The sequence below is a fragment of the Zootoca vivipara genome, chromosome 2 (assembly GCF_965207765.1).
Source record: "Zootoca vivipara chromosome 2, rZooViv2.hap1.1, whole genome shotgun sequence".
NCBI lineage: Eukaryota > Metazoa > Chordata > Lepidosauria > Squamata > Lacertidae > Zootoca > Zootoca vivipara.
In genome coordinates this window covers 81,148,897-81,176,423 of record NC_142584.1, presented here as the reverse complement: position 1 = coordinate 81,176,423, position 27,527 = coordinate 81,148,897, and the positions used below count along the sequence as shown (strand labels likewise).

Sequence of the window (27,527 nt, the reverse complement as noted above, 5' to 3'; positions counted from 1 at the left end):
CTGGGGAACAAGCAGTCCCTGTAGTTAAAAGAACTTATCTGTCGAAGAACGGGCAAGACAACAAGAAACATCGTCCCAAATACATTTTCCCTACTTATCTGAAAAATCAGCATCTCTTTAAAAGTGAGTTACGAGACTGCTGAATGCCCTAATCTGCTCTCACAAATCTCTCTCCTATTGGCTTCTTCCTGGGAATTCCCAAAAGTTTTACAAATGAAAGCATCACATACAGTAGCCAGGTCTATCATAAGTTCACCTACTCTATAGTGGTTGTCAACTGTAATGAACACAACTTAAGAACTGATCTCAGGCTGCCGTTCAGTTAATATCACCTGCAACCACCTCCTTCATTCTCAAAATAGAACACTGACAAGAAGCAGCAGGTGGCATGTAACATATTTTCACCTATGCTCAATAAAATAATGCATGGGGGTTGAGCATCTAAATAGCTGGCAGTTCCAATAAAAAAAAAGCTCTTTACTTATTCTCTAGGATCAACACTCACAGCCAGCTATAAATGGTGTAAGAGGTGGAAATTCCCTCTTTCCCACCCAAGAAAAAAATTCAACAGGATTAGCACATGGAGCAGATATCTTGTAAGATAAAGGATTAAAAATGCCACAGATCTCACCTGGTAAACACCGATTTCCTCCTCTTGGGGATCTGTGTTAGGCAAGCTATGGTGTCGCTCATATCCAGTCTTGCAGACGCCATTGGGTTGCCTGGCTAGGTCCAGGTGATGATCACTGGAAGATGGAGTCATTCCTTGAGTGGATGGTGAGTGACTTTTGCGGGAAACAGTTTCCTTCCGATGATGTATCAGCTTCCTGTCAATATAAAACAACAGCCATATTGAGGAAGTAGATCTCACAGGAATGGTCCAGAGTTCCAAAGCTGAAGTCATATTACTGAACTGTGAACACGGACTGACCTTGAAGAACTTACTTCAAGGGCAGAATGAATCCAATTCCACTGAGCTATCGAAAGCTATGGGCAGGATTCATCTAATGAGTGCTTTTGCAAGGTCTTCCACTTTCACAACAGGACTCCGCCCCTCCTTCCCTGCTCCCCTAGAAACTGGGTCTGGAGGTGCTTGGGAGAACTCTCAGAGCAGCATGCAAGCGGGGAGGGGATCATTCCATCTGACAAGCTGAAAAGCTTCCACTGTGCAAAGTCGAATTCCTCCCAATGAATTTTCCCATCCCCTACTCATGGTGTGCAAGGTTTACTATTTCTTGCCCTTTGGTTCATGTTTCATGACATATTTGATGACAAAAAGATGTGTGCGAGGAAAGTGTGTATCTCTCATGAAACTAAAGTACCAATGTGGGGAAACAAACCTGTTTTGATTTTCAGGCACCAGACATTTTTAGCCTAGAAAACCACGAAGTTCAGTTTAGAGGAAGAAACTCTTTACTTCCCCTCCAATGAAACTCGATTGCAAACAGTGTGAATGCAGCATTTTAAGCTTTAGTTACCACCTTGGAAATAAAGCTTCATTGATTTCAAGATTACACAACTCTTTGGTATCTTGGCACCTGCACATGATTTGTGATAAAACTACTGTGGCTTTATCTTTTTCCTTAAATTTTAATACTTTGATCTGGAATACATACCAATTCTATGGGCACTTCTGAAAAAAATCAGGTGCTCTGGATTCATAGAGATGCTTTGGTTGCCAAAAGGATCATCTTATTACAACTGGAAATCCTCATGTTTCCCCCAGGATGTCCGGATTAGCATCACTTAATCACTGACAAGCATGCTGACACCTTCCCATTTATATGGCATGGTTTTCTTTGTGACTCTCATATTACCTGGGTTCATCTGCTGCTGCACATCCCTCCTACATCCCATTCTCCCTAACCTCTCCACTACTTCTTGCATATTCAAGCCTTTTGTGTTCCTTATTGCTTACCACATTGGGCTGCTTATTCTAGTAGCCTACTGCTTTCTTATGTCCCCCCCCCTTTCCTTTATTGGGTGGGCAGGGCTGGGAAAGGGAATGGGTGGTAGTTTTTAGCCACCGTTCTAAGTGCCAGATAATACTCCACCAATTGAAAAACAAATAAGAATATATTACAAAAGAAAGATTGTATCTGCACATGCCAAGCCCAGATATCCAGCAGCCTTTCCTATGTGGGACTAGCATGAGAAAATCTGTAGTAAATGGATAGTTTCTCAGGGCTGATCTAGAATTGCTAGCAAAATTCCGAGGTTCACGTGTGCACTTTCTACTTTTGTCCTGGACCCTCTCCAGAAAACCCATGTTTCTTTGTCCACTATTGGGTTGTGCTTAGTCCAATTCTTCTGAATGTGTCTGCCTTGCTCTGCCCTCTGCACTTCTCAGGGCTCAAAGTGGCTGCGAGGAGTTGCTAGCTAAGGAAGCTCTAGGCTTCCAGGACTCGTTGCTCCCTCCTCCCTCTCCATTCTCTGGAGGCACCAGGTTCTTTTTAATGTTTGATGCTTTATCATATCCTCTATATGCTGGAAGCTGCCCAGAGTGGCTGGGGCAACCCAATCAGATGGGAGGAGTACAAACATTATTATTATTATTATTATTATTATTATTATTATTATTATTATTATTTTAGAGAGCAGGTTTTGTGATTATGCAGAGATGTGAAGCATTCAGGTGTTAGCTCCCACAATTCCTGATGAGACTAGAGAACAAAAAAGTGATAGAGGCACCACTCCATGTGTCTTTTAAACACCTGGCTTGGCCCTGAATGCTAACCGCATGCCTTACAATCATTTGCCTTCAGATGTGCCTTCCCTAACATTATTTCTATACTGTCTTGAATATTCCTGCTTGGTGTACTTACTGGAGGACATCCCTCTGCTCCAAGTTGTATTTCCCCCCATTCTTCATTGCCGCATTATGAATGGCCTCAATAGCTCTGTCAATAGACTGCAGAACCACATCCTGCTCCAGCACCTATGGAATGTAACAGGCATTGTGTTAAACACCTTCACTTTCATCTCCCCATCAACACTTATAATGACAACGTGAAACTGACAAGCGTAGCCATCTTAATTCTGTTTTATGCACATCCTTTGAAACTCTCTCATTGTTTTGGTACTCAACCACGACGTACGTTTATAACAGAAATCAATTCCCTCATTTTGTTTCTCATGGGTATTTGAGAAAAGTTTCTTTAAAAACAAACAAAAAACAAACCCCAAGGTGTGTATGTGTATGCGTGTGTTTTAAAAAAGTAATATACAAAATGGATTCTGTCTGTGCAAGATTTATTGGCGGAGTAGAAAAACATTTGTTTGGAGGCAGCGGAGGATACATCACAACTCCACTCACCCATCCTGGGCCCTGGAGCCCCAGCAATTCATTACATGAAGATCAATGGCAAGACTTCAGAGGCGCAAAGCAGCTCTTCAGATCAATTTCACATTCAAATTGCCACAGTGACTCTTCCACCCTCCACTGCAAGTTGTGACAATTTGAAGTGTGTTTCTTTCCACTATCTTTGCTTGCCTTTAGAATAGAATGAAGGGGCTGGATTCCCACATACCCCCGACACCCATCTTGAAAAAATCTAGGCGCAGGCATTGACTTGAAATACGTCAGGCAACCAAACACCTGAGAACAGCTATCTCATGATTCACACCACTTGAGGTTCCTCCTGACAGCCTTTTTTATTGCACGTTCATGATGATTTGTGCTCATGATGTTATCAGGGCAGTCATACAAGATCCCACTTTAAATATTGCTTGCACAGGCAAAAGTTGTAGGGTGGTCCTATTGCTTCATTTCCAATAAGTGCATATCCTGTTACTTCTGAAATCCTGTACCATGAATACCCCTATTCAGGTTTATTTTCATCCTACTTCTGTTGCACTATAGCCCCTTTAGACAGCAACCTTGTGGTAAGGTTATCCCTATTGCTATTGTTCTCCAAGAAAATGGGAATGCCCTTCATCAACCAGCTTTGTTTTTATCAAATCTTTTTAAGGCAAATCATGAATCTCACATTCACCAAAATGTTATCTACCCCAGACATTTAATACGCTTATGAAAACAAATGAATGTTGATGACTGCTGGCTACATTCTTCCATTAGCTTCACTGCAGGCACAAGTCATCATTGACACTCACATATTGGCTCTGCATGATCTGACTTACTGAGTGCGACCTTTCTTGGACTAGTTATATATATATATGGGAAGTTGAAGGAGTTGTAACAAAATAAAAGTTATAAAATTGAAAGGTAGAAAATGGGGAAAGCATTATGTGAAGGTGAAGTCAAGGAGAAGGAATTCTTGCTGGTCAAGAACATAGCTATTCTTTTAACTTTGTCTGACCAATCAGTAAGTGTTTATGCACTACAAAAAGGCCCTGATCTGAAGGGAAGAGCAACCAGGGGCTCAAAAGATCCATAGTCTTCAATGTTTGCTAACTCAGGACTCACCTTTAACCCAAACGTGCAATTGAGGACCCGTTCCTATTTTTATTTTACATATATCTGTACGGTGCTGGATGCTGCTGTTGCAACCCAACTTAGATCAGGCTGTAGCCTGGTAGTGGGTTGGGAAGCCCAATCCCAACCCCCACTGCAAGTCTGCAGTTTTAGGGGCATTCTGTGAAAGTAGGGAGGGGCAGAGCTATGTAGTCCACTCCTTGCTAAAACTGGCATCAAAGCCCACCATTACATTTGCCATCACTCAATTATTCCAGTATTTGGTAGACATGGATCAAGCTCTAGAGACAGTGGCTGGCTGGCTCCAAGGCTCCTGCCCAGCACTTTTTCTCCACTTTCCTCCCCCCTCCCCATGCTAGTGCAGCAGTGTTCTAGCTACAGCTACCCAAATACAGATGTTGCGGCAACTCCTCAAGTCAGAGCAATCTTTAGAAAATTCCATATACCAGGATTGTAAGCCTAATGTTACATTTTATGAAGCAGAGCACAGGATCAGCTTTGTGGCCCTACCACGTTTAAGGAAAGAGTACTTGACATTTGATGTATTAGCCTTTATGTATTAGCCCATGGGCAGGCAAACTAAGGCCCGGGGGCTTGATCTGGCCCAAACGCCTTCTACATCCAGCCTGCGGACGGTCCGGAAATCAGCGTGTTTTTACATGAGTAGAATGTGTCCTTTTATTTAAAATGCATCTCTGGGTTATTTGTGGGGCCTGCCTGGTGTTTTGGGGTTATTTGTGGGGCATAGGAATTCATTCATTATTTTTTCTTCTTCAAAATATAGTCTGGCCCCCCACAAGGTCTGAGGGACAATGGAATGCCCCCCTGCTGAAAATGTTTGCTGACCCCTGTTGCCTTTAGTGGGCAAAACCCAATTTGCTTAGATGGGTTAAAGGTGAAGGGACCCCTGACCATTAGGTCCAGTCGTGACCGACTCTGCGGTTGTGGCGCTCATCTCGCGTTATTGGCCGAGGGAGCCGGCGTACAGCTTCCAGGTCATGTGGCCAGCATGACTAAGCCGCTTCTGGTAAACCAGAGAAGCACACAGAAACGCTGTTTACCTTCCCGCTGGAGCTATTTATCTACTTGCACTTTGATGTTCTTTTGAACTGCTAGGTTGGCAAGAGCTGGGAATGCCATCTAAATGCCAACCATCTTCTCTGCTCAGTCAAGGAGTGTTTGGAAACTTTATTTGCCTTAGGCAGGATTCTTGCACGTCATACCGGCACATACTACGCCATGAGTGGCACCAAGCTAGCCCTCAAAACCACCAGCACCTAAAGAAATGCTTTCTAAAAATGTCATCATTTTAAAGTATAACTTGGGAGTGACATGTTTTAAAGTCTTGGGGCTGCTGCACACATGTCATATTCCACCCCACAGCTGTTATCGCTTCTATTACATTGGAGGTTCTTGACAAAGTGACCCAGGTGAGTGGTATATGTTGTTAACAGGTTGTGAAGGGGCTGAGAAAACCAACAGAACCACTACAGTGATCACAATACTGGCTGAGTACATCCTCACATTCACACTTCTACAAGGAGGCAACATGCAACATTTTGCACTAAATTAAAGCTGCAAGTAGAATGGCATAATCTAGATCAGGCATCCCCAAACTGCGGCCCTCCAGATGTTTTGGCCTACAACTCCCATGATCCCTAGCTAACAGGACCAGTGGTTGGGGAAGGTGGGAATTGTAGTCCAAAACATCTGGAGGGCCGAAGTTTGGGGATGCCTGATGTAGATGATCCTCAAGACTACAAATGCATGATAAAAGATGCCAAAATTCCCAATTTTGGAGCAGGAGAACAGCTGATCCCTTGTTAAAAGAAGCTCCTAGCCCTAGGCACCACCTGTTCTTCCGAGTAGAAAAACTGCATCAGGGGACTGACAGCCCACTCCAAACAAAAACCTCTCTCTCCAGAGAAGCGCTGCAGATTATGCCACCAGCATCACATCCAGGGCGGATAAAAATTGACAAACTGGACGCAGGTGGCGCTGTGGGTTAAACCACAGAGCCTAGGGCTTGCCGATCAGTAGGTCGGCGGTTCGAATCCCCGCAATGGGGTGAGCTCCCATTGCTCGGTCCCAGCTCCTGCCAACCTAGCAGTTTGAAAGCATGCCAAAGTGCAAATAGATAAATAGGTACCGCTCAGGCGGGAAGGTAAATGGCGTTTCCGTGTGTTGCTCTGGTTCACCAGAAGCAGCTTTGTCATGCCGGCCACATGACCCGGAAGCTGTACGCTGGCTCCCTCGGCCAATAATGCAAGATGAGTGCCACAACCCCAGAGTCGGTCACAACTGGACCTAAGGGATCCCTTTACCTTTACCTTTAGTGCTAGCAGAATTGCTTCTCCTTGCACAAGACAGGACACCTGCTTCTCCCTGAGCCATAGCGTGGGGAGTGCTGTGGCCCCGGACACATTGTTGAGAGGGGGCATCAACAGGTGCCCCCACAGCAGGCTTTTTCATCGGAGCCTGGCTCCGCGTCAGAAGGAGCTGCGCCTTGGCTGTGTTGCTTCTGCCTGGTGCCTGCCCTGGCGGTGGAGAGTAGAAGGAGAGTGGGCAGCAGCTTCCCTGACCCTCTAACCCTGAACTGTGACGCACGGAAGTTGCCTTCCGTGCCCCATGAACCCACCCTGGGCAGCATGGGCATACGTTCCACTGCTGGCTTCTTCTAAGAAGTGGGGACCCCTCAAACAGTACAGGTTATGGCACAAAGGGCTGTGATCAGTAGGAGGAATGATCACTAGCAATAGTGCTTCCATTGATGCAAAGCCACCATCATATACAACCATATTTTTAAAGGTCAGTCTCCCCTCCCACATTAGATCAATGGTCACTTAAAAAAGAATCCAGTTAAACATAAAATCTGAATTTAATACTAATGTATTAAATTCTGTGCTGCTCATGAAACTCCGTTCATGGTCCTCCGTCAAACACCCTGAGTTTAAGCCTACTCTTCTCTAATGGGGGGCATATGGAGAAGAGTTGTCAGGTCAAGCATTATAAATAGAACATAAAGTATGCTTAAGCCAATTGTTTTCAATGCATTTAAGCATGCTTAATTCTGTATTAAAATGGATTGCAGACAATGTATTACAGCAAATTATGAATATTTATAACTAGCTTCACAGAAATTTACTTTCCATCTTGTGGAGAAATAGAGTTTTATCAAATAGTCAGCAGTAGGTTGCTTCTGGAAACAAACCTACAACCCAGCACACTGAACTCTGTCCTGAATTAAAGTTACCTTTAGGCAAATGACCTTGCTTATTGCTTTTTAGTGTGTACAGAAGAGCCAGACAGAAATTCATTATTTCACAATTCCAGCCCTAACCCCTTGTTTCTTAAGTAAGCATGATCTGCATGACCAGAGGCTTTAGAGCATGCTCCCAGGTAGCTTTAACCCTTTAAAAAGTTGTAAACCATGATGTTCCATTGGTATAGCAGCCAAGTAGCAGGCACTCCTTTTCATAGAAATAGAAATACTTTATTGTCACTGTACCACTTGTTTACAGTGAGATTAAACGAGCCCCCTCATCCCCCCCAATCTCTCAGTCCTTGTTCAGGGGATCTATGAATGACAAAGTGGAAACTTGATTTAGTCAGATCTCTTTAAAGGTAAAGGTAAAGGGACCCCTGACCATTAGGTCCAGTCGTGACAGACTCTGGGGTTGTGCGCTCATCTCGCATTATTGGCAGAGGGAGCCGGCGTATAGCTTCCAGGTCATGTGGCCAGCATGACAAAGCCGCTTCTGGCAAACCAGAGCAGCACATGGAAACGCCGTTTACCTTCCCGCTGTAGCGGTTCCTATTTATCTACTTGCATTTTGACGTGCTTTCGAACTGCTAGGTTGGCAGGAGCTGGGACCAAGCAATGGGAGCTCACCCCGTCACAGGGATTCGAACCGCCAACCTTCTGATCAGCAAGCCCTAGACTCAGTGGTTTAACCACAGTTAAATCATTGCTTTTACAGAACCATCCAAGCCCCTGATACAAGTGGGATGTGTTCCTCTGTCCATCCCAGCCTTCATCAGTGAGGGAGCCCCACCAGCAAGTAGCATCCCAATTAACCCTACCCAAAATGTAGGGCAGAGGTACTGTTGATAGCATCTCTGCTGGCAGCAGCCAACCAAATATCCTGAAATGCTAGTTCGGGAGCTGGCCCATGGTGGTGACAACTTATCCAGGCCTCTTCACTGCACCAGCCTGGGAACTGGCACAGTAAAGGGGCATTTCCCTGTCAACCTTCACCTTCTGCCTTGGCCAAAAGGCTGCGCCATTTCATCAAGTCTTACTGCACCGCAATTTAAGATGGATGTTGACAAGCTGGAACGTGTGCAGAGGAGGGCAACCAAGCTGATCAAGGGTTTGGAAACCCAGCCTTATGAGAAACAGTTGAAGAAGCTGGGTATGTTTAGCTTGGAAAAGAGGAGACTGAAAGGAGATATGATAGCCATCTTCAAATATCTTAAGGGCTATCACGTGGAAGAGGGAGCATGCTTGTTTTCTCCTGATCTGCGGGGTAGGACTTGAACCAGTGGCTTCAAGTTACAAGAAAGGAGATTCCGACCAAATACTGTAGTCGGAAAAACTTTCTGACAGTAAGAGCTGTTTGGCAGTGGAAGAGACTCCCACAAGAGGTGGTGGACTCTCTTTCTTTGGAGGTTTTTAAGAAGAGGTTAGATGGCCATCTGTCATGGATGCTTTAGCCAAGATTCCTGCATTGCGGGGGGTTGGACTAGATGACCCCTTGGGTCCCTTCCAACTGTATGATTCTACTGGTGCCAGCTGGAGGTTAGGACTGTAGCCTAAATCACCTTGTTTTACATCAACCCACCCTGAACAACTCCATCTTGTCTTATTCTTGACTGCCATTCACATGACCATATTCTGGTGAAGGGCAGACAGAGCTGCCAAGATAACACAGGGGAGCTGGATCTCATCAGTGTATGAAGCCACATTCCATAATTTCTCAGCAGGGAAGCTTCATACAGATATCAAATCAAATAAAGATTGCAATACCCCGTGGAATGATTAGTGTTGGATCCCAAGATCTGAAACAAGTATCACCTAAACCAGCTCTGTGCTGTCACATGAATTCCAACCAGTTTTCCCCAACCCCAATTTATTAAATAAAATCTGGCACCCCAGGTGATCAAAAGCTACTGGGAAACCCAAGAGAACAAGGAGATGTACACACACACACACACACACCCGCCCAAAGCAGTTTACAAAGATTGCTCACTGTGCTTATCAATGCAAGTCCCTCCGGCCCTAACTGTCTCCCCCTTTCCCCACCCCTGCACACTTTTATCCCCGCCAGAGTTCTAGTACCATGTTACACAACCATTTGAAACTCTGCGCCTTTTCTGTGGTGGAATGATCTCCCCATCAAAATCAGCCATAACTTGTCCTTTCCTTCAGAAATTGGAGCTAATTGTTTCAACTGGTTTTTAATGTGTAGCTTCTCTGGGTTCTCTGCTACTCGTTTTTAATATGCAACAACTTATAGCTTCACTGCTGGTTTTTCTTAGTGCAGTTTCTGTACATTTTAACGACCGGTTTGATTTGTAATTTACAGTTGTAATGTACTGGTTTGTTATCCCTGCGCTATAGGCAGGGCGAACCCACCCATGAGGCAAGGTAAGGCAACTGCACCAGGCAGCAGGAACCACAGGGGCAGCAGATCCAGCTTCCAAGGAATGCATTTCCCACTGCTGCTGCCACACTGGCAGTGACAGCTGTGGCGCATTCCCTGGAGGTTGGATCTGCTGCCTCCTCGGCAGGTTCCCCATGCCAGTTCTACAGGGGCTTCTTGGTGAATGAGAGGGGCTGCTGGTCTCCTCCTGCCCTTGTTCCTGATGTAGACCTTCACTCACACCTTCCTCCCTGGTTGGGGTGGGAAGCATTTTGTGGTTTGCCTCAGGTGCAAAAGGGCCTTGGGCTGGCCCTGACTACACTCTGGGGTACAACAGCAGAAGATTGGCATATAAATAAAATGTACTCATGATGATGATGGTGATTATTATACTGTACAGAGTTTAGAAGATGGGGAGGTTAATAGGAAAATAAGATGGTGGGGAAAGGGGTAAGCACACCCTTCCTTCCCTTCTGCTCCTTCTCTGCCTCAATCGACAGCTGTTTTGAAAAGGAAACCATGCTATTAGGACTTTATGACACGCCCCTTAGACAAAACCAGTCTGACTTACAGTAGATGTGAGTTTAAAAGGAGCATTATTCAACAAATTCATGAAAGAAGATGGTGATGATAACAATAACCTTCATATAGTATTAACTGAATTTGTTACCCAACCTTCACCATAATGTTCTAGGGCAGGTTACAATGATATAAACATACCATTATTAAAATCAGTTAAGACCATTTAAAATCAGAAGAAAAGGTTAGGACCTTAAAACATGTATCTTAGGTGTCAAAGACCACGGCAAAGAGTTGCATCTGTACCATATGACGGAAGCTATACAATGAGGATGCTAGACTCACCTCTGTGGGTCTAGTAGGCTTTTTACCCTTTTATAATGCCGACAGATACCTCAATGTTTTAGCATTCCTAATCCCTGAGCAATCACTACCAGCAAAGAAACCACTGCTGGGAAATGCAGATGTCTTTGTACAAAGAATGAATTTTGTAAGCATGCATGTTTAAAGTTGTGAGAAACAGAGAGCAGGTTTCACGTAAAGGAGTCAAAGCAGATATAACTATTATGTGAGCCAAATAAATGTGGAGGCTTTTCCTTACCATGGTGTGTTTTCATGGCACTATGAGAGGTCCATGTTCCTCAAACATGTTAGATTGACTCTGGAAGAGGCCTGAATCATCAAGCATTTATTGTGCAGAGGATACCTTCTTTATAGTCTACTAGCAAGAGGCAAAGCTATAGAACTGAATCAAGACACAGATATTTCCAATCTCTGTTATTAACATGAGTAAACAGGCAATTTAATCATTGAATCTCAGAGGCCTTCTTACTTCTCTGCTGGATTAAGACAACAAATAATATAAATAAGACATTTCCTGCTTGAAAGCTCCATGCAACATGCTTGAGCCTGCATTTGAGACCAACATAATAAGAAATTGCTCCTTTCCCAACAACTAACAGGACAGATTATCTTCACTTTTCAGAAGCATTCTTAATTAAACTCACTTACAGAATATTCATGCAAGCTACTAATCAGCATTTCCCAAAAGAACTGCCTTCACCCCTTTCTCCATAAAAACCCATCTCTTTGCAGTCATTGCTCGGAATCTTCTGACTGTAGAAGATTCAGGCTTTTGTACTGATCAGAAGGGGAGGGGGGGAACGCAATGGTAGTACAGAATATTTCTTTCTACACCCCATCCCCCAACCACTTTTCTCTTTTCCATTTTCTGCCTCCCTCCAACACACTTATATCACTCCTGCAGAGTACTTCTCTAAGTGTCACTCTACAAAACACCATGGTTGTTTAAATGCCAGTCACATAGGAAAACTTGTTCAGCAGTCTAGAATAATCATACCTTTCAGAGAAGCATTTTTCTAGACAAATGGGATCTTATAGGGTTTGCTGACAGAACCAAAGATGGACTGCAGGCATGCGCTGTGCGTGCAATTTACATATTTAAGGCAATGGGCCTATTACAGATATGACAAGCCCCTGAAAAAATGTGCCTTTCAAACCAAGTTTTTCCTCTCCTTTGGCAAGGTTAGATTAAGCACAATAATATTCTACTCCTTCCGTGTCTCTCCCAATTTAGGGGACAGCAACACAGGCCCGAAATGGTTTCATTCCAGAGGTCACATGCTAAATTAGAAGCAAGATGCTTTCTACATTCAAGGTTAGGAATTTGAATTACTTACAGAAGTTAATGTACCACATTCAAGCAAGTGTCAACAATAGTTTGAATACCCTCCCACGGAAGCAGACAGAGGGGAAACAAAGATGTTGTTCAGGTGTTTTCTGCTACAGTGGCTTCCTGCAGACATAATGCTTAACCATATTTTGCATAACCATGGCTGGCAGACTTAACCCAGTTAAAATCAGAGCCACGCCAGTAGGTCTTTAGAGACTCTTCAGCTGAATGCAGGAAAACAGAGGAGCATGTGAAACCACACACTCACCTTTTTGTTGCTGTTGCCGCAAGATTGTATGGTTCTGGCAGCAACAGAAATCATGCTTGCTACTGCTGCTAGCTGCGCTTTTCTTCAGTACTTTCCACCCCAAATATGCCAGTGTGGAGGCAGTATCAGAACCAGTTTGTGAGGTGAAGAAATTGCCTGAATCACACTTTGCTCAGTGCAAATTAAATGCTTAACCATGGTTAGTGCTAAACATTGCTTACAACCTGCTTGTGACCAATTCTTAAGCACTGAAAAGTGAGTGTGGCGGTGTGGTGCCTGAAGTGTTGGATTGGGGCCTGGGAGACCAAGGTTCAAATCCAAACTGGACTATGAATCTCAACTGGGTACAATTGGATCAGTCTTTGTCTCTCAGACTCAGCTACCTCACAGGATTGTTGTGAAAATAAAAATGAGGGGGGAGAGAGAGCCACCTTGAGCTACTCAGAGGAAAGGCAGGGTATAAAGGTAGTGAAAAAGCAAAGAATAGCTTTAAGTATTCAGACACAACACTTAATCGTGGTTAAAGTGTTATGTCCTCAAGGGCCAGGCTTATTGCACATGTGGAGACAAAAGGCCAGTTGTTGTGTTCCTCTGTGAAATCATATAGTCAAGTGTCCACAGCTGAATGGAAAAAAGGTTGGTGTGCACATGGAGAAACAGAAAAGATATCTGTGATTATAGTTGCACTTTTTACGCTAGCAATGATCTCAGTAATGCATTGTGTTTACATGTGTTTCCCCCTAACTTATGTCCATGTGATTATGTACTGCGAATATGGATTCCATGGAAGAATTCAGTGTAAATTTTTTTTAAAAAACTTGCCTAAATAAATAGCCACATTGTTTCTAAAATACCATTTCAATAGAGAAGGTGCACCCAAGAATACAATACAAACTCAGAGACCATAAGCGGTCAGAACATTCTGCTCCCTTAGGGGTTGCCTGATGGTTCCAAATGACAGTTTTTTCCTCAGAGTAATTACAGTGGTGCCTCATTTAACGAATGCCCTGCTTAACAAAAGGATTTTTTGAGCGGAGGTTGCCTCGCTAGACGAATTTGTTTTATGAAAAATTCGTCTAGCGAATCGCGGTTTCCCATAGGAATGCATTGAAATTCAATTAATGCGATCCTATGGGCAAGAAAAAATTTAAAAAAAATTCAATGCATTCCTATGGGATTCGCTAGATGAATTTTTCGTTATAAGAAAAGACCCGTGGAACGAATTAAATTCGTCTAGCGAGGCACCACTGTATAGGGCAAGCCATTATACTGGATTGAATTACTCTTACCCTGGGATAGAAAGGCTGTGATCTTCCAGGTGTTGTTGGACTACAAATTCCCAAATCTCTGGCCATTTGGCAAGTTCATTGAGGCTGATCTGGAGGGCCACAGCCTGTCTACCCCTGACTTGGACCAGAATATACATATTAATTGTACAATCAATTTTGGATAGCCTTGGATAACACAATGTGCAAGGTTTCCCCCCCCACTTGAGGAGCCTAGAAGAACAGCACTACTGGGAAGAAATAAGACCTTCCTTCTCCTTTAGCAGCAGCTGCTCCTCTCCTTCCCAAATAAATCTGGCTATCAAGCATATTAGTTCAAACACTAATAGCAGAGGGCTAAAATGAAGGAGGCAGGAGCTCAACATTGTCAGGATCAATACATCCATGTTTCCCCCCTCTTATCTGAAAAATACATCCATTGCAATAAAAATATAGGTGAAACAGCGTTGAAACTGCCCTAATCACTGCCATACAAGTTGGGGACACAAACTACATGGTGTTAGCCAACATATGACAGCTGAACGGACCACTTTTCCAGTAAGTTGGGTCAAATACCTCTGAAATTGCTTTTGATTGCTTCTTAGTGCCTTGATGTGGTAGACACACACGAGTGCCAGCTTACTGAGTTTGTGGATTTACAGCACTTCAATGGGGCCAGAGAAACATTTTACATTGCTGCTGACTTGCATGGGGAATAAAGAAAATAAACTTAGGAAACTGTTTCAGAAAGCCTTGTGTTATAATAAACATTTGCTAACAGTGGAAATTCTGGTTTTAGTGAGCGATTTTTTCCTGGATGAAGACAGGGAGAATTGTTCTGCCAACGTTAAGTTTAAAGGACTACAAAATCAGATTTTAGTTGAGAATCCAACTTTCTAACAGATTGTACATATCACATTTGGACTGGTTCATTAAGCAGAGACTCCAAGAAATGAGTAAAGGTCTATAGCAATTCAAGGGCAGAAATGCTATTACTTACCCCTTCCATTTCACATTATTTTTAAAAACTAGCATCTCGCACTTACAAAAAGCTCAGTGGGAAACTCATGTCTACATGGAGCAAAGTAAAAGCAACAAGTCTTGAACTGTGAGTGTGTTTCTTGAATCTAAATGGAAGAGAGGTTTGAATTAGGGGTTAGGTGTGAAAAACAAACCACAGAGACACATAGACAGACAGAAACCCTATATTAGGGCTGTCTCCAAACCTAATGCTAGACCCAATGGGTGGAATTCAATGTCATACTATTACAAACCTCCCACCAGTGCAAGCGTCTCACAGATGAAACAATCCCCACTCTCCTCCACCTGGATGCTGTTCTGGGGGGCTTATCCAATTTCAAGGGCAAGGGTACACAGGAGGAGGAGGGGCAGCCCCATTGCACAAGAAGAAGCCCTTGCGCAGGGCTTCCGCTGACAGGACATGTTAGGCAAATCCTGTCCATTGAAATAAAGGGACCTATGTTAGTCACATATTTTAATTTCAATGGGTCTACTCTGAGTAGCATTGGATACAACCCTTATAGATTTCTCCCAGGCAAAAACAAGTTGTGCACCTTTTGTATAAGCCAAGGTTACCAGACGTCCCCATTTCCCGGGGACAGTCTCCGGATTTACAAATCAGTCCCCATACAAAATCCATTGAAGTTGAAAAGTGTCCCCAAATTCACTGAAAGAAATCTGGTAACCTTAGTATAAGCAGACTCCTGGCAGTGCATACTGAGGGCTTTAAGCCATCCCTGTTTCAGGATTCATTTCTTCATTACATTTTTATGGATTTTCACAAGAGTAATAAAAATGAAGAGAAAAATAAATTTTGAATCTTATAAACATAGAAAGCACTGAGGGTACAAGTACGGCAATAGAAGCAATAAAGGTCATAGAGGTAGAAAAATTGTTAGAATTATAGCAGAATAGCCATGAAATTATATGGTAAAATATTCAACTAGAACTACTCATACATTCTAGCAATATGTCCACAGGATGAATGCTGGTTGGCATACTATACAAGTAGGTACCAGTTCTCAATGAAACTGTCAAGACACATTGACTTTCTTTCATAGGCTTGTCCATTAAAACTATTTTCCAGAGCTCTTGATAACGGCCTGGTTCACATGTAATAACAAGGAGCAGAGGAGCTGCTTGCAGGGACTTTCGAGCAGTATGCACCAGCTCACTTTTTTTTTTTTGAGTTTTAAAAACAAGTTTATTAATCAATTTAAAACTTTACATAAAACAAAAGCACATATAGTAATGGTACAACTCAAATATTTCCAATTTTGCAAGTCATACTCATTTCCTATATCTATATAAATAAGAACCCCCTCCCCCCTCCCATCCTCCCTGTTCCCCCCCTTCCCTTTTCCTTTCCTACTATTTTCCCTACCGTCTCCTCTCCCTCCCTCCCGTCACCATCATTCCTTTTTTCCTATTGTACATTATATATATCTATTATATATAGCAACTCTGGAGCTTAAGGAGAGCATTCAGTAGAAATCATTAAAACTAAAAATATTATAGGAACAACAAAGGGTTTGTATGTGTTTTCCCTTTTTCTTTCGTGTTCTCCTTCCTGCCAATCACTAATATATTTTTTAAACATATGCAAACGTACTACACCCAGTATATTTCTCTATTATACACATCTAATACGTCCCTTTGTCTTCCTGCATCAAAACCTTATGTATACATTTACTTTTTTCTTTCCCCCTTCTTTATTTTTTAGTCGATTATTACCAAATCCAGTGCACCTTTAGTATATTTTTGAATATATAATTTATATTTTTGCCAATTTTCCGAGAAGTTTTTTTGCGATTTGCCTTTCAGGTTGTTGTATGCACCAGCTCACTTTAAAGTGATGCATAGACTGTGTCCACAGTCTGGCTAATTATCCATGCACTAGTAACCTATCGGCTAAACTAGAGTAACACAGCCTTTAGTCTGATGGTGCCCAAACTATGCAACACCTACCCCAGAAATATTATTCTGGTGCTTTCTTTGCTATTTTTTAGACATTCAATGAAGGCCACCCTCTTCCCCCATCTAGTTTAGTGTTTTATATTGTATGCTGCAGTGAAGCCTATTTGGTGAAAGGTGTGGAGTTCACGCAATAAACGAATAAATGCTCCTTTGCCCTGGCTATCCTCTAGCTGTGGAGGTGCTGATAACCAAAAGAACCCTGGCATCTTAGCAAACGCCATTCTGTACCAAGGGAACATAACCACGTCTTCATCTTTTCTTCTCCCTCCACCGAAAACACCCCCGTTACCTGCAGAATTAGTTTACGGGGTAGATATTTAGTACATAAGGGATAAATTCCCTCCCTTCCTTTGCACAGGCGGGTTACATTCCTCCCGACTGGCATATGCCAGGTGGGTAGTGCCTGTTTGCCACAGGCACAGTACCAGCCATGAATTCTGAAGTTTCACAGCTCAAAAGGGAGTTCTGCACTGACTTGTCAGGAAAGGAAAAGTGAGGAAGAATAAACTGACCTTACTCCCCTGAGCTGAAGCTCAGCTTGCTGCTTGATCAATAGCCAGCATCAGCAAGTAGTTATTAAAAGGGAAGCTGCCAGCAGTCACACAGCTCTACAGCCAACAGCCCAGCTGCCCAGCTGCAAAGGGGGAAGGAACGGGATCAATGAAGCCAGTGGGGAAGCTGTGGACTTAAAACCCATGCAAAAACAAAACATAGCTTCCAGGTATAAGCTACGTAAGGAAAGCCATGTGTACTTTAATAAAGCCGCTAATGAGGGAATGCTACTCCTCTTATGCTCAAGGGACGGACTTGGAAAGAAAATGCCACTAGTTACATTTTTCTTCCTGGACAGATGTGAGAGAAATTGTACAAAGAGAACAGTAAACCAGAGACACAAATCCCAAGGATCTTTTTAACAGCAATCGGAAGAGAACCCAGGGGCTTGACAGAGAAGCCTCCACTTCTTCCTACAAAGCTGTCATTGTGAAATTTAAAGGCATCAGCACAAACTTTAAAGAGACCTTGAGATGTTCCCTGAACACGTTTTATTCTGATCTAAAGGACGAGGCTTTGCCTCGTACGGGACATGCTCATATTAAACAAGGTCATTCACACGGCTGTTTTCCTAAAACGGGGTTCTCTTTGGACCATCACCTCACAACAAAAACACCCATATAAATTCTAATGTCGTGTGCATTCAAAATAACTCCTACTATAGCTTATTATCACGTGAAGCTCCATCACAAGGAATGTACAGAAAAGTCACTTTCATATGGGGTTTGTGGGTTTTTTGGAGCGGGGCTTGTACATGGTAAAAGATTTCAGGTATCAATATAGCACCGCATTCATCTACGTGGAGGAAACTCACCATTATCACTCAGCGTGGAATATTATACTTTCCCATGCATAGGATTCTGTTTGTATGGAGAGGCTAGAATCCCCTCATGTTGTCTTTTACAAAAACACTGGTAGACTCACACGCATCATCCCCCACCCACCATTTTAATCTACACGTATAAACATTTGTCACAATATATAGGTAATACACATAAACTCTGTTGTTATAAAAACCATCCCATTGCCCATCAATCTCCTAGTTTGAGCTGCAGTGTTGGGATAACTGACACACAGCTGCCCTGTGGATTTTAACATCCATGTTGGGCCTGCCTTGGGAGGACCAGCTCAGAGCTTCATTGCTACTATAACAACCACAATGCTGTCTCAAAACATCACTGGTCCAACATTTTGCAGGACAGGCTCTGGATCTAGTATTTTCAACAGGGCTGGAGGGTGATGGTCTGAAATTAGTGTGCTTTAATAACCCCATGGGCATGGATAGACTGCTTCCTGGTGTAGTTTAGATTGGAAGTAGCTAATCCCCTTTGCAGTGGCGTAGGAGCCATTAAGATGTTCTACTTGTGCAGGCTTACAGAATCCAATTGATTTCTGATTGCTCCAAGAATGTTTCTGGCTGACGTGGCTGGCATTCCCATTAAAGGTCTAGTCTTGCTATGATATGGTGAGGTAAAAGGAGCTATGGACATAATTGCTTTTCAAGTGCCCTCGCACATGTAGAGCCCAAGTAGCCCCCTGATTTACCAGCGAAATGCATGCTATGCAAAAAGCAACAGGTAGAATGCAAATGTTTTTACAAGTCTCATAGCAACCATGAAATGGGTTGTGGCCAAATTTCACCTGCCCTCTTTAACAAATAATAACTATTACTAGCAGAAGCAAAATGGACAATGCTCAGTTACCCTCGTGACAAGTGAGGGTAGTCTCCAAATGAAAGACAACACGTTCCATACACAGGTTTCACAAAAGAGTGAAGCATCTCTACAGTTAAGGGCTGTGGGTGGGTGTGTCTGTTCCTGTTTATATTTTGTTTTTAAGTTAGGTACAGATGAGCCATACAATAAGCCTGCAACTTACACGCATTTAACTTGTGTTCATTCAGCTTTATGTGCGTTGCCATTCTTTTTAGGGGGGCAGAAAGGAAGTAGGCTTCTGGGGGAAATGGCTTTGGCAATCCCACCCACCATTTAACCCAATGAGTACAGACTATATGCAATTTTTGCTTTAGGTGAGATCCCTGGAACGTTACAACCCCTGCATAAGCTGTGCACTTACTGTATAGCAAAAGTTGTTAAACCTTCAAGGAAAAAGCGATAAAATTAAAAAGTTTCCAAAGTGTTTTAGGTAATTAGGGAAGTAAAGCTGTGTTGCTTATCACAGGGTCCATGCAATAGGGTGCTTTTACATGTTCCACACAATACTCATAACTGCAACATACACACTACCCAAGAGAAACCCTAAATTTCACCGCAATGAAATATTTCATCGGAGAAAGACCTAGAATGCTACACAAAATGGAGTTATCAACTGCACATTTATTGCCCTAAAAATAGCCAGGGGAAAATCAGGCTGGTGGCCTACTATAACTGTTGCATGCTTATTTCCTGCTATGTTTTTAGCTGTTCTTATTTTATCTGTAAGCCGCCTTGAGTCCCTGTCAGTCTCAAGAGACAATGGAGTGCGCCTCTGGGAGTGAAGTCAAACCGCTGCATTGGCAGCACCGAAGTGGTTTCCATGGGGCGCAAGCCTGGGCAGTGAGTATGGAGGTCCTGGGCTGCCCAGACAACTAAGGTACATTTTATTTGGATGGTATAATGAGTTTTCATATTCAAGCAGTTTAAATTTACTGTAGCCTAAACTAAGCCTTCAAAAAGGTGAGGTACAATATGAAATTCAAATATAGATATCTGGGCTGCCCAGATAGCTAAGCCACCAGAGAGAAACATTTCCAAGTAAGTAATTTTTTTTATGAGTCAGATAAGTGTCAGCAAGTTCCTATGGCTCACTGTTAATTCAGAACACATTTTGCAAGCGCCATTTTCTAATATGTGCTATTCACTTGCCATTTGTTGTCTACTCTCAAAAAACACAATATGCATTAAGAGTTACAAGCAGTTAAAGTGTTTGCAACAATTCCACAGCCGATACCAAGTGGGAGCCTGTTAACTTGGGTAGAAAAAGCAAGGCTGTCTATCATATTTCCCAATAGATTAGCATAGTGGTGAGATGTAAACAGCTTCCTTCAAAATTTCTCAGCTGCAATTTAAAGTTCTGCCTTTCAGCCTTTAAATAGACTTTATGTTGTGTAGTCTGCATTCTCTTCACTTTAGGGCAAGCTCTTGTACATTGCTTTAAAAAGAACCGATCCAATTATGCTTCAACCAATAAATAAATGTATTAAATATCCAAAGAACAAAGAAAAGGGTTAGCAGCATTTTAACATCACACTAAAATCTGGGCGAATAAATACAGCAGTGAACAACAGGCTAAGGAAAGAATGAATATTTATGTCATTACTGTAAGTACCGTAATACATTTCTACTACTCACATAGCTGTTACCTCCAAAAGCATTCATCCTTTATTATGTCTAGCATTATATTTTATAAGGAACACCACCTAGGTTTCTATAATGCAGGAGGAAAGGCTATAACCTTCTCGAATACTGCTCATTAAATGGATCTCTGCTAACACAAGGGGAGAACAGGAGGAAATTGGTGTGAAGTACTAGAAAAATGTCTAGAATACAGCTATTTCATGTGTGATCGGCCTTCACATACATCTGATAGGATAAATGGTTTTGTCAAAATGAATATATCCACAGAGTATACAGTATGTTATTTAAGAATGGCATAATGTCAGAGATATAACTGTGCAACTCTCCAGTAAGTACACAAATAAGATCTGAAGATCTGAAGAAGTGTGCATGCACACGAAAGTTCATACCTATGACAAACGTAGTTGGTCTCTAAGGTGCTACTGGAAGCATTTTTTAATTTTGTTTTGACATAATCATAAGAGTCCACCATTTCTGATGGCAGAACACTTAATTCTTTCCATGGAGGGGAGTCAATCCATGTTTCTTCATGTGTGATTTCAACTGGGGATCACTTAGAAAAATGCAACTAATGCATTATGTGCTTGTAAGGTCACCATCACTTACAATTCAGAAACGAAACTACTTAGTAAACGAGAACATGTAAGGTTATGCGCCCAGGTAACATAGACATCAGGTGTGTACATGGTGTTTGCTTGCAAAAGCTCAATCTTTTAAAATTAACCTCCAATAAAACATCAGAGTACTCAGCCTCTATGTACTCATGTACTCATGATATTACTGTGCAAGCCATAAATGGGAGTCGGGGGAAAGGCAAGAACATTAGCTAGGCTACAGAAGAAGAAACTGGAGTAGTTTGACTCATAAGGAAACACCACAATGGCATAACAGCATGGGCATTTCTGTCCACATGTGTCTTGTTGCCCTCACTGCAAGAAGCAAAGTTACAGGGAACCAGGCAGAGAGCCTTCTCAGTAGTGGCACCCTCCCTGTGGAATGCCCTCCCTTAGGATGTCAAGGAGATAAAGAACTACAGAATGTCTAGAAAACATCTGAAGGAAGCCCTGCATCAGGAAGTTTTTAATGTTTGATGTTTTACTATGTTTTTATATGTGCCGTAAGTCGCCCAGAGTGGCTGGGGAAACCCAGCCAGATGTGTGGGCCATAAATATTATTATTATTATTATTATTATTATTATTATTAATAATAATTATTATTATTATGTAAACTTAAGTGGTTTCCTTTCCTAGCACTGAAAGGAAACTACCTGGGTGCAATAGCAATTCCCAGTGGTGCTGCTGCCTTCTACAAAACTGACTGGCCTTTAAAGGGCTTAAGGCAGATTCATGTTGGATAAGCCTATCAACGGCTACTAATCATAAAGGCTGTGTACCAACTCCACTGTGGGAGGCAGTATGCTTCTGAACACCACTTGCTGAGAATCACAAGCGCAGTGTGGGCCGTTGCAGGAGAAGTCCTGCTTACATTTGACTGGCCGCTGTAAGAACAGGAGACTGGATAAATGGCCCCTTTGGCCTGATCCAGCAAGACTCTTGTTGAGTTTAAACTATCATTTTCTAAATATATGTGTTAGCACATATAGAAATGGAAACACATTGCACCATACCATGAGAATCAAAAGGAAAGCTAACAGATCCGTTATAAGCGAAGATAACGTAACAGTTCACACACATTGAAGATACCAAACTGTTCCTGGCATGTTCGGTCATTCCAGGGTCACCTTTGGAATGCATTTTTTAAAAGGGGGGGGGGAGTGAGCCGAGTGCATTTACCACTGAAAATGATGCCTGCATCATACTAACTTCAACTCTTAAACGCTTAAATGACTCCAGACTTGATTCAACCCACAGCTAGAACAAAAGCAAAAACAGACAGATGGCAACCATCTCTAGCAGGGGAAAACACATGTGTTTTCTTGGTAGTGTTTAAGTCTCCTCTCTGACTTACAATGAAGCACTCCGTTTTATTTCAGCAGCAACAATGGATTAGAAGAGTGTTTCGTTTTTATAGATTATCAGCATTTTAAGAAGGAATCTAGTTTGTCACCTATCAGGCAGATTTATTTTGTTGCTTTACTGCATTTGTTCGTGAGCGGAGTTAAAATATGTTTAACATGGTGTTGTGCAAGATGCTGCACTTTCCACAGCAATGTAGCAAGCTAGTTCTGAAGATGCCTTCGCTGGCACTAACACGCTTCACAAACATACAACCTAATCATATATATCAGAAAGAAAAGCTCTTGGGTTTGGTATGCGTTTGTTAGGATCAAGGGGGCTCCCAATGGTTGCTTGGCATTTGCAACGATTTATTCAAAATGCATCTGGTGGCAAAGCAAATTATACAACTGTAATTGCTATAGTAATGAAGAAAGGATGCAATTTAAGCCTCTCCGGAATCACAGAATAATATAATTACCTATTTAATACTTTGCACACTGTGGATCCTTCACAACTTGGTGGCTATGTAATTTGGGTTACTGTTGACCACTCGTGTCAGTGTTTAAGTTTAGAGAACGAAAGGAGTTTGTTTGTTTTTTGGAAGACTGATACTATGGTTGTGTATCAGGGCTATTTTGTATTTAATTTTCAAAACTCCTTCAGGATTTATCCTTTTACTAGCTTCCTGACAGCTCAGTTGCTGAAAACATAATCTTAGCTAGAGACAGAATGAAGCTTAAATTGTTCACTGGGAACTGTGCCAAGACATTATTAAAATTCTGTTTATTTTTATTTACACTGAAACTCTACCAAAAGAGGAAGAGAAAAGATTGATCTCTGTAACAGAAACAGAGGCCTAAGTGTTTGCCCAGGTCTGAGACACTGACACACCCTATAAAGGAAGGATCTCTTTATCAGCAAGGTCAGAATAGCCACTGCCAAATACAGATGCTTGCAAAAATGATCTCTACTTACTTATCAGTGCTTTTTAAGGGCCTAGATTTCTAACCAAGCCTCTGCTGTTACTCCCATCATTCTACTACACACATGGAGGTTGTGTTCAGAGGATCTGGGTTGGATCCAAATAGATCACTGTGCACAGAATCCCTTCCATGAGTGCACAAGAATCCCTTCCATGAGTGCAACAGAACTTTCCACCCCCAAATCTGCTCCAAAGGGCAGAAGCAAAATTCTGTTTTTCTTGTGGATGTTGTTCCATGCATCCAAAGATTTAGCTAGATACAACTCCAACTATCCCACCAACTATCCCACCAAGTCTTTACAGGGCCCCTTTCCTCCTTCCCTAGAAGAACAACCTTAACATAAATTTATTTGACGTTAATCCTGTGGGCATGGCCATTCCTTCATTTTAACTGTGCATAGAGGTTAACTATGTATATGCAATAATGAAGCATCCTTCCAATACGTTCCATAGCATCCATGATTTGGACATGGGTTTGAGCACAAGCCATGCATCAACACTTATGCTTCAACACACACAGTATATACCCCAACACACACATATATCCCCGTACCTTTGTAGCTTGAGACAAAACATGCAGCCAAGGAAACACATGCTGATGATGTGGCTTGATATGGAGAGTCTGATCCATGGTCCAACCCAGTAATGTCCAACCCAGTAATGCCCTGTCCAACCCAGTAATGTTTTGTTTTGTTTTTCCAGATAAAGGTTTTTTCCAGGCCCTGCTATGAGGGATTGTTTAATGAGAGATGCTAGGAAGCGAAATAGAACGGTGAATGTGTTTTTTTTTTAATTCCTGCCAAATGTATATGGCACCTATGCAAGACTTGAAAGGGTGACAGATTACATGCTTGAAGAGTGACTGGCTTCAAGAGAGGATGTAAGATGGGCACTGTCAGTAGACTGTTTAAAGGGGAGAACTATTTCCTGTTTGAGGCACCTACTGCAGGATGGGTGGATCTGATGACCACTGGCAAAATCCTATTAACAGAGAGCATTTAAGAGCCTTGCTCTTTCCAGGGATCCCTCAAGCTAAGGTGGGAAGCAGTACCCTGAATATTGCTCCTGTAAAGGATTAAGAGAGAGATCTTCTCCGCTTACATCTGCTGAACGGAATGAATGCCTACTTGGAAGCAAGCAAAATGGCTGGATGCCTCAAGGGGCATGATAATAGCCATAGCTGCAACTAGGGCACTATGCAGCATGTCCTGTGCTCAGAGCCAGAGTATCCTACATCTCAGCCTCTCCTTAGGGCAACCCTATTTCTCACAGGCATTTTTCTTCTAGTACAGCTCAATTACCTCTGCTGTTATACAACATGTCAGCAAATGCTAATCATTTCAATTTGTACCAATGGCAACTGTGTTTCTCTTTAGTGCTTTCCATTCCAATTGAGCATATCATGGTTTCGCAGACATTAATTCCCAATCTCACGAGGAAAAGAAGCATTATTGAATTTTTATTTTTCTAAAATAAGATACTAAGATGCATCCGTCAAATACTCTGAAGACCTCTAGGAGAGCCCAAATTGAAAATTAGACACATTCACACTTACCTCTTCAAACATCAGTAGACTAACCTAACATTAACTTCAGCAGTAAAAGCACATTTCTGAGTGGTCTGTACTGCCTCTGCCATGTGCACCGAATCTGTCTTTATTCCCCTCCCCAATATCAATAGAAGTCCTATTCATATTGCCTTGCATAAAGAGAAGACTTTCAGCTTCCAATCTTAAAAAAACGCAACACATACTTTTCAAGTACATGTGCCCAGAAAATGCAAATGCAGAACTTTCTATCTATCCAGAAACCCTTTAATTGTTTTCTAACATGTATCCCCAGCATGGTTGAAATTCCTGCTAGGTGCTTTTTGTGATAATTTAACACCCATCTACTACTGGAAAAGGGTAAATCTGCAGGGCAGAGCCACTTCCAGGGGTAATTATAGCAGTAAACCAGACTGCTAGCATGAACACATCTTTCAAATGTGCAGACACTTGGAAAGGTGTCTTGGAAACGTGTAGCATTCCAAAACTCACAAGGTGGACTTTACTCCTCTGGTTGAAGACAGAGCCCAATATAAAAAGAATTCACAGCATGACCGTTAGGCATAGATAAGCTTGGCTTCATCCTTCCTTTGCAATTTCAATGAGACTTGCACACCATCAAGCTGACTTTTACTCTTCTCCACATGCTCCCCATGATCTGCCTGTTTCATCTGCATGCACATTTATGCCCTCATTATATAGAAGTTATAAAGTGCAAAGCTGTTCTGAATGTGAGGGTGGGTGTTCTTGGTGACATCATAGCATGCCAGCCAATCAGCACCATGTATGGTGGCCTATGCTACAGACTTAAAATAACCTTTTCCTGAGCATAACCTTTAAAGATAAAATGTTTCAAGTGAATCTAGAGTGCTTCTAACCCAGCCCCACAAATCTAGACTGGGTTGAAACCTGTTTCAAAAGGAATCTTCTACAACAACTGCTTAAAGGAGAGGTCAACTTGTGTGATCAGGGCAACACTAGATGACATCACAGCAAATTCTGTAAAGAGGTTTACACATCCCTAGCATGCTCCAGTGCTATGCTGTCTAAATAAGTGAAGAGTTATTTGTGCAGAGGCGTCGCCTGATAGAATGTGTGAACAATGGATTGCACAGTCACTGGATTGCCAACAATGGATTGCCAACGTCACTCACACTTCGGAATCCATGCATAGTGGTCAATTTTATTCAATTCCAAGGATTCAATTTATTTCTGCTCAAACTGCCAGAAATGAGCACAGTCTATCCATATTCACACTTAAAAGGTCCAAAAATCATTAGCTAATAATCTTTAATTATTATGAGTGTTGCAAAAATGGGATTTCCAATAAAAAATACTGTACAGCTACAGTAATTAGTGGAAGCTAACTATAGCAACTGATCAATATAATTTCAAATAAAATTCCAACTGAAGTATCTTTGCTATTCTGACAGGCAGAATGAAATAATGCCCCCTCCATTCTGGTTTGTTGTGGTTAATACTTTTTTATTGCTTTTAGCCAGACCATTACAACCACCACAGCACCCTTATTTCAAAATACAACATTTCAAAAATACAAACTCCCCCCCCCAAAAAAACCATTTCAATGCCCCCGGAAAAAACTAAAAACAATTAACAGCATAATAGCCAAATATATCAACAAGTTCAGACTAAAACATCACCACGGCAATAAACTACCAAGATTATTAGGTTTTCCTTGAATTCTTAGGGCTGCCAAAGCATAGAGGGAAGTTCCAGGCTCAGACAGTATAGCTCTGAATCCCAATAAGCTGGAGGGCAAACAGAGGAGGGCGGTTACTTTTCAAGTGCTGCTTGGGGCTTTTTTTGGAAGAATCTAGCCAGTCCCTGCTGGACACAGGAGGCTAGACTAGATGGGCTCTCGGTCTGACTCAGCAGGCAAAGGTACCAATTCACCTGCGTTTGCATGCACACATTTCTTTTACTTTATTTGGTTTATGAACAGAATTGCACGATAGGGAAATTGTTAAATACGACTCCAAGTGGTATTGCGCTGCAATTTTACATCAAGGTATTGCTTGTGGTACCCCTATTCCACAATCAGTTGATACACTATGTATCTGTAGTTTCCTAAGGTGGCAGAGGATGAAATAATTGGTAATTCAGGGCAACCTTTCTAACCATTGTAGGGCTAGCCCTGTGATCTGTAGGAAGAAGACAGGATCTGCAAGTCATAGGGATGTTGTGCTCACCCTTGCCTGCAATTAAGACACTACTGCAGTTGTAGTAGGTCTCTCCCAGTGGCAGTCATTGGTGGGAGCAGTTTGTGCATCAAGCGTTTCTGGATGAACG

At 42.2% G+C, this 27,527-nt stretch overlaps 1 protein-coding gene across 4 annotated transcripts in view; it reads right to left on the bottom strand.

The window, feature by feature from the left end:
- NCKIPSD (NCK interacting protein with SH3 domain) overlaps positions 1 to 27,527 on the bottom strand; it is a 94,225-nt gene that overhangs the window by 53,745 nt on the left and 12,953 nt on the right. For 2 of the 4 annotated variants that reach the window (XM_035106417.3, XM_088662321.1), the window contains exons 2-3: positions 2,826 to 2,938; positions 632 to 827 (exon numbers count right to left, since the gene is read on the bottom strand). In XM_035106417.3, coding sequence (XP_034962308.2) covers positions 632 to 827; positions 2,826 to 2,938 — 309 coding nt within the window. The remainder of the gene's footprint in view (positions 1 to 631; positions 828 to 2,825; positions 2,939 to 27,527) is intronic. The other 2 variants (XM_088662323.1, XM_088662322.1) reach the window with 1 other exon arrangement.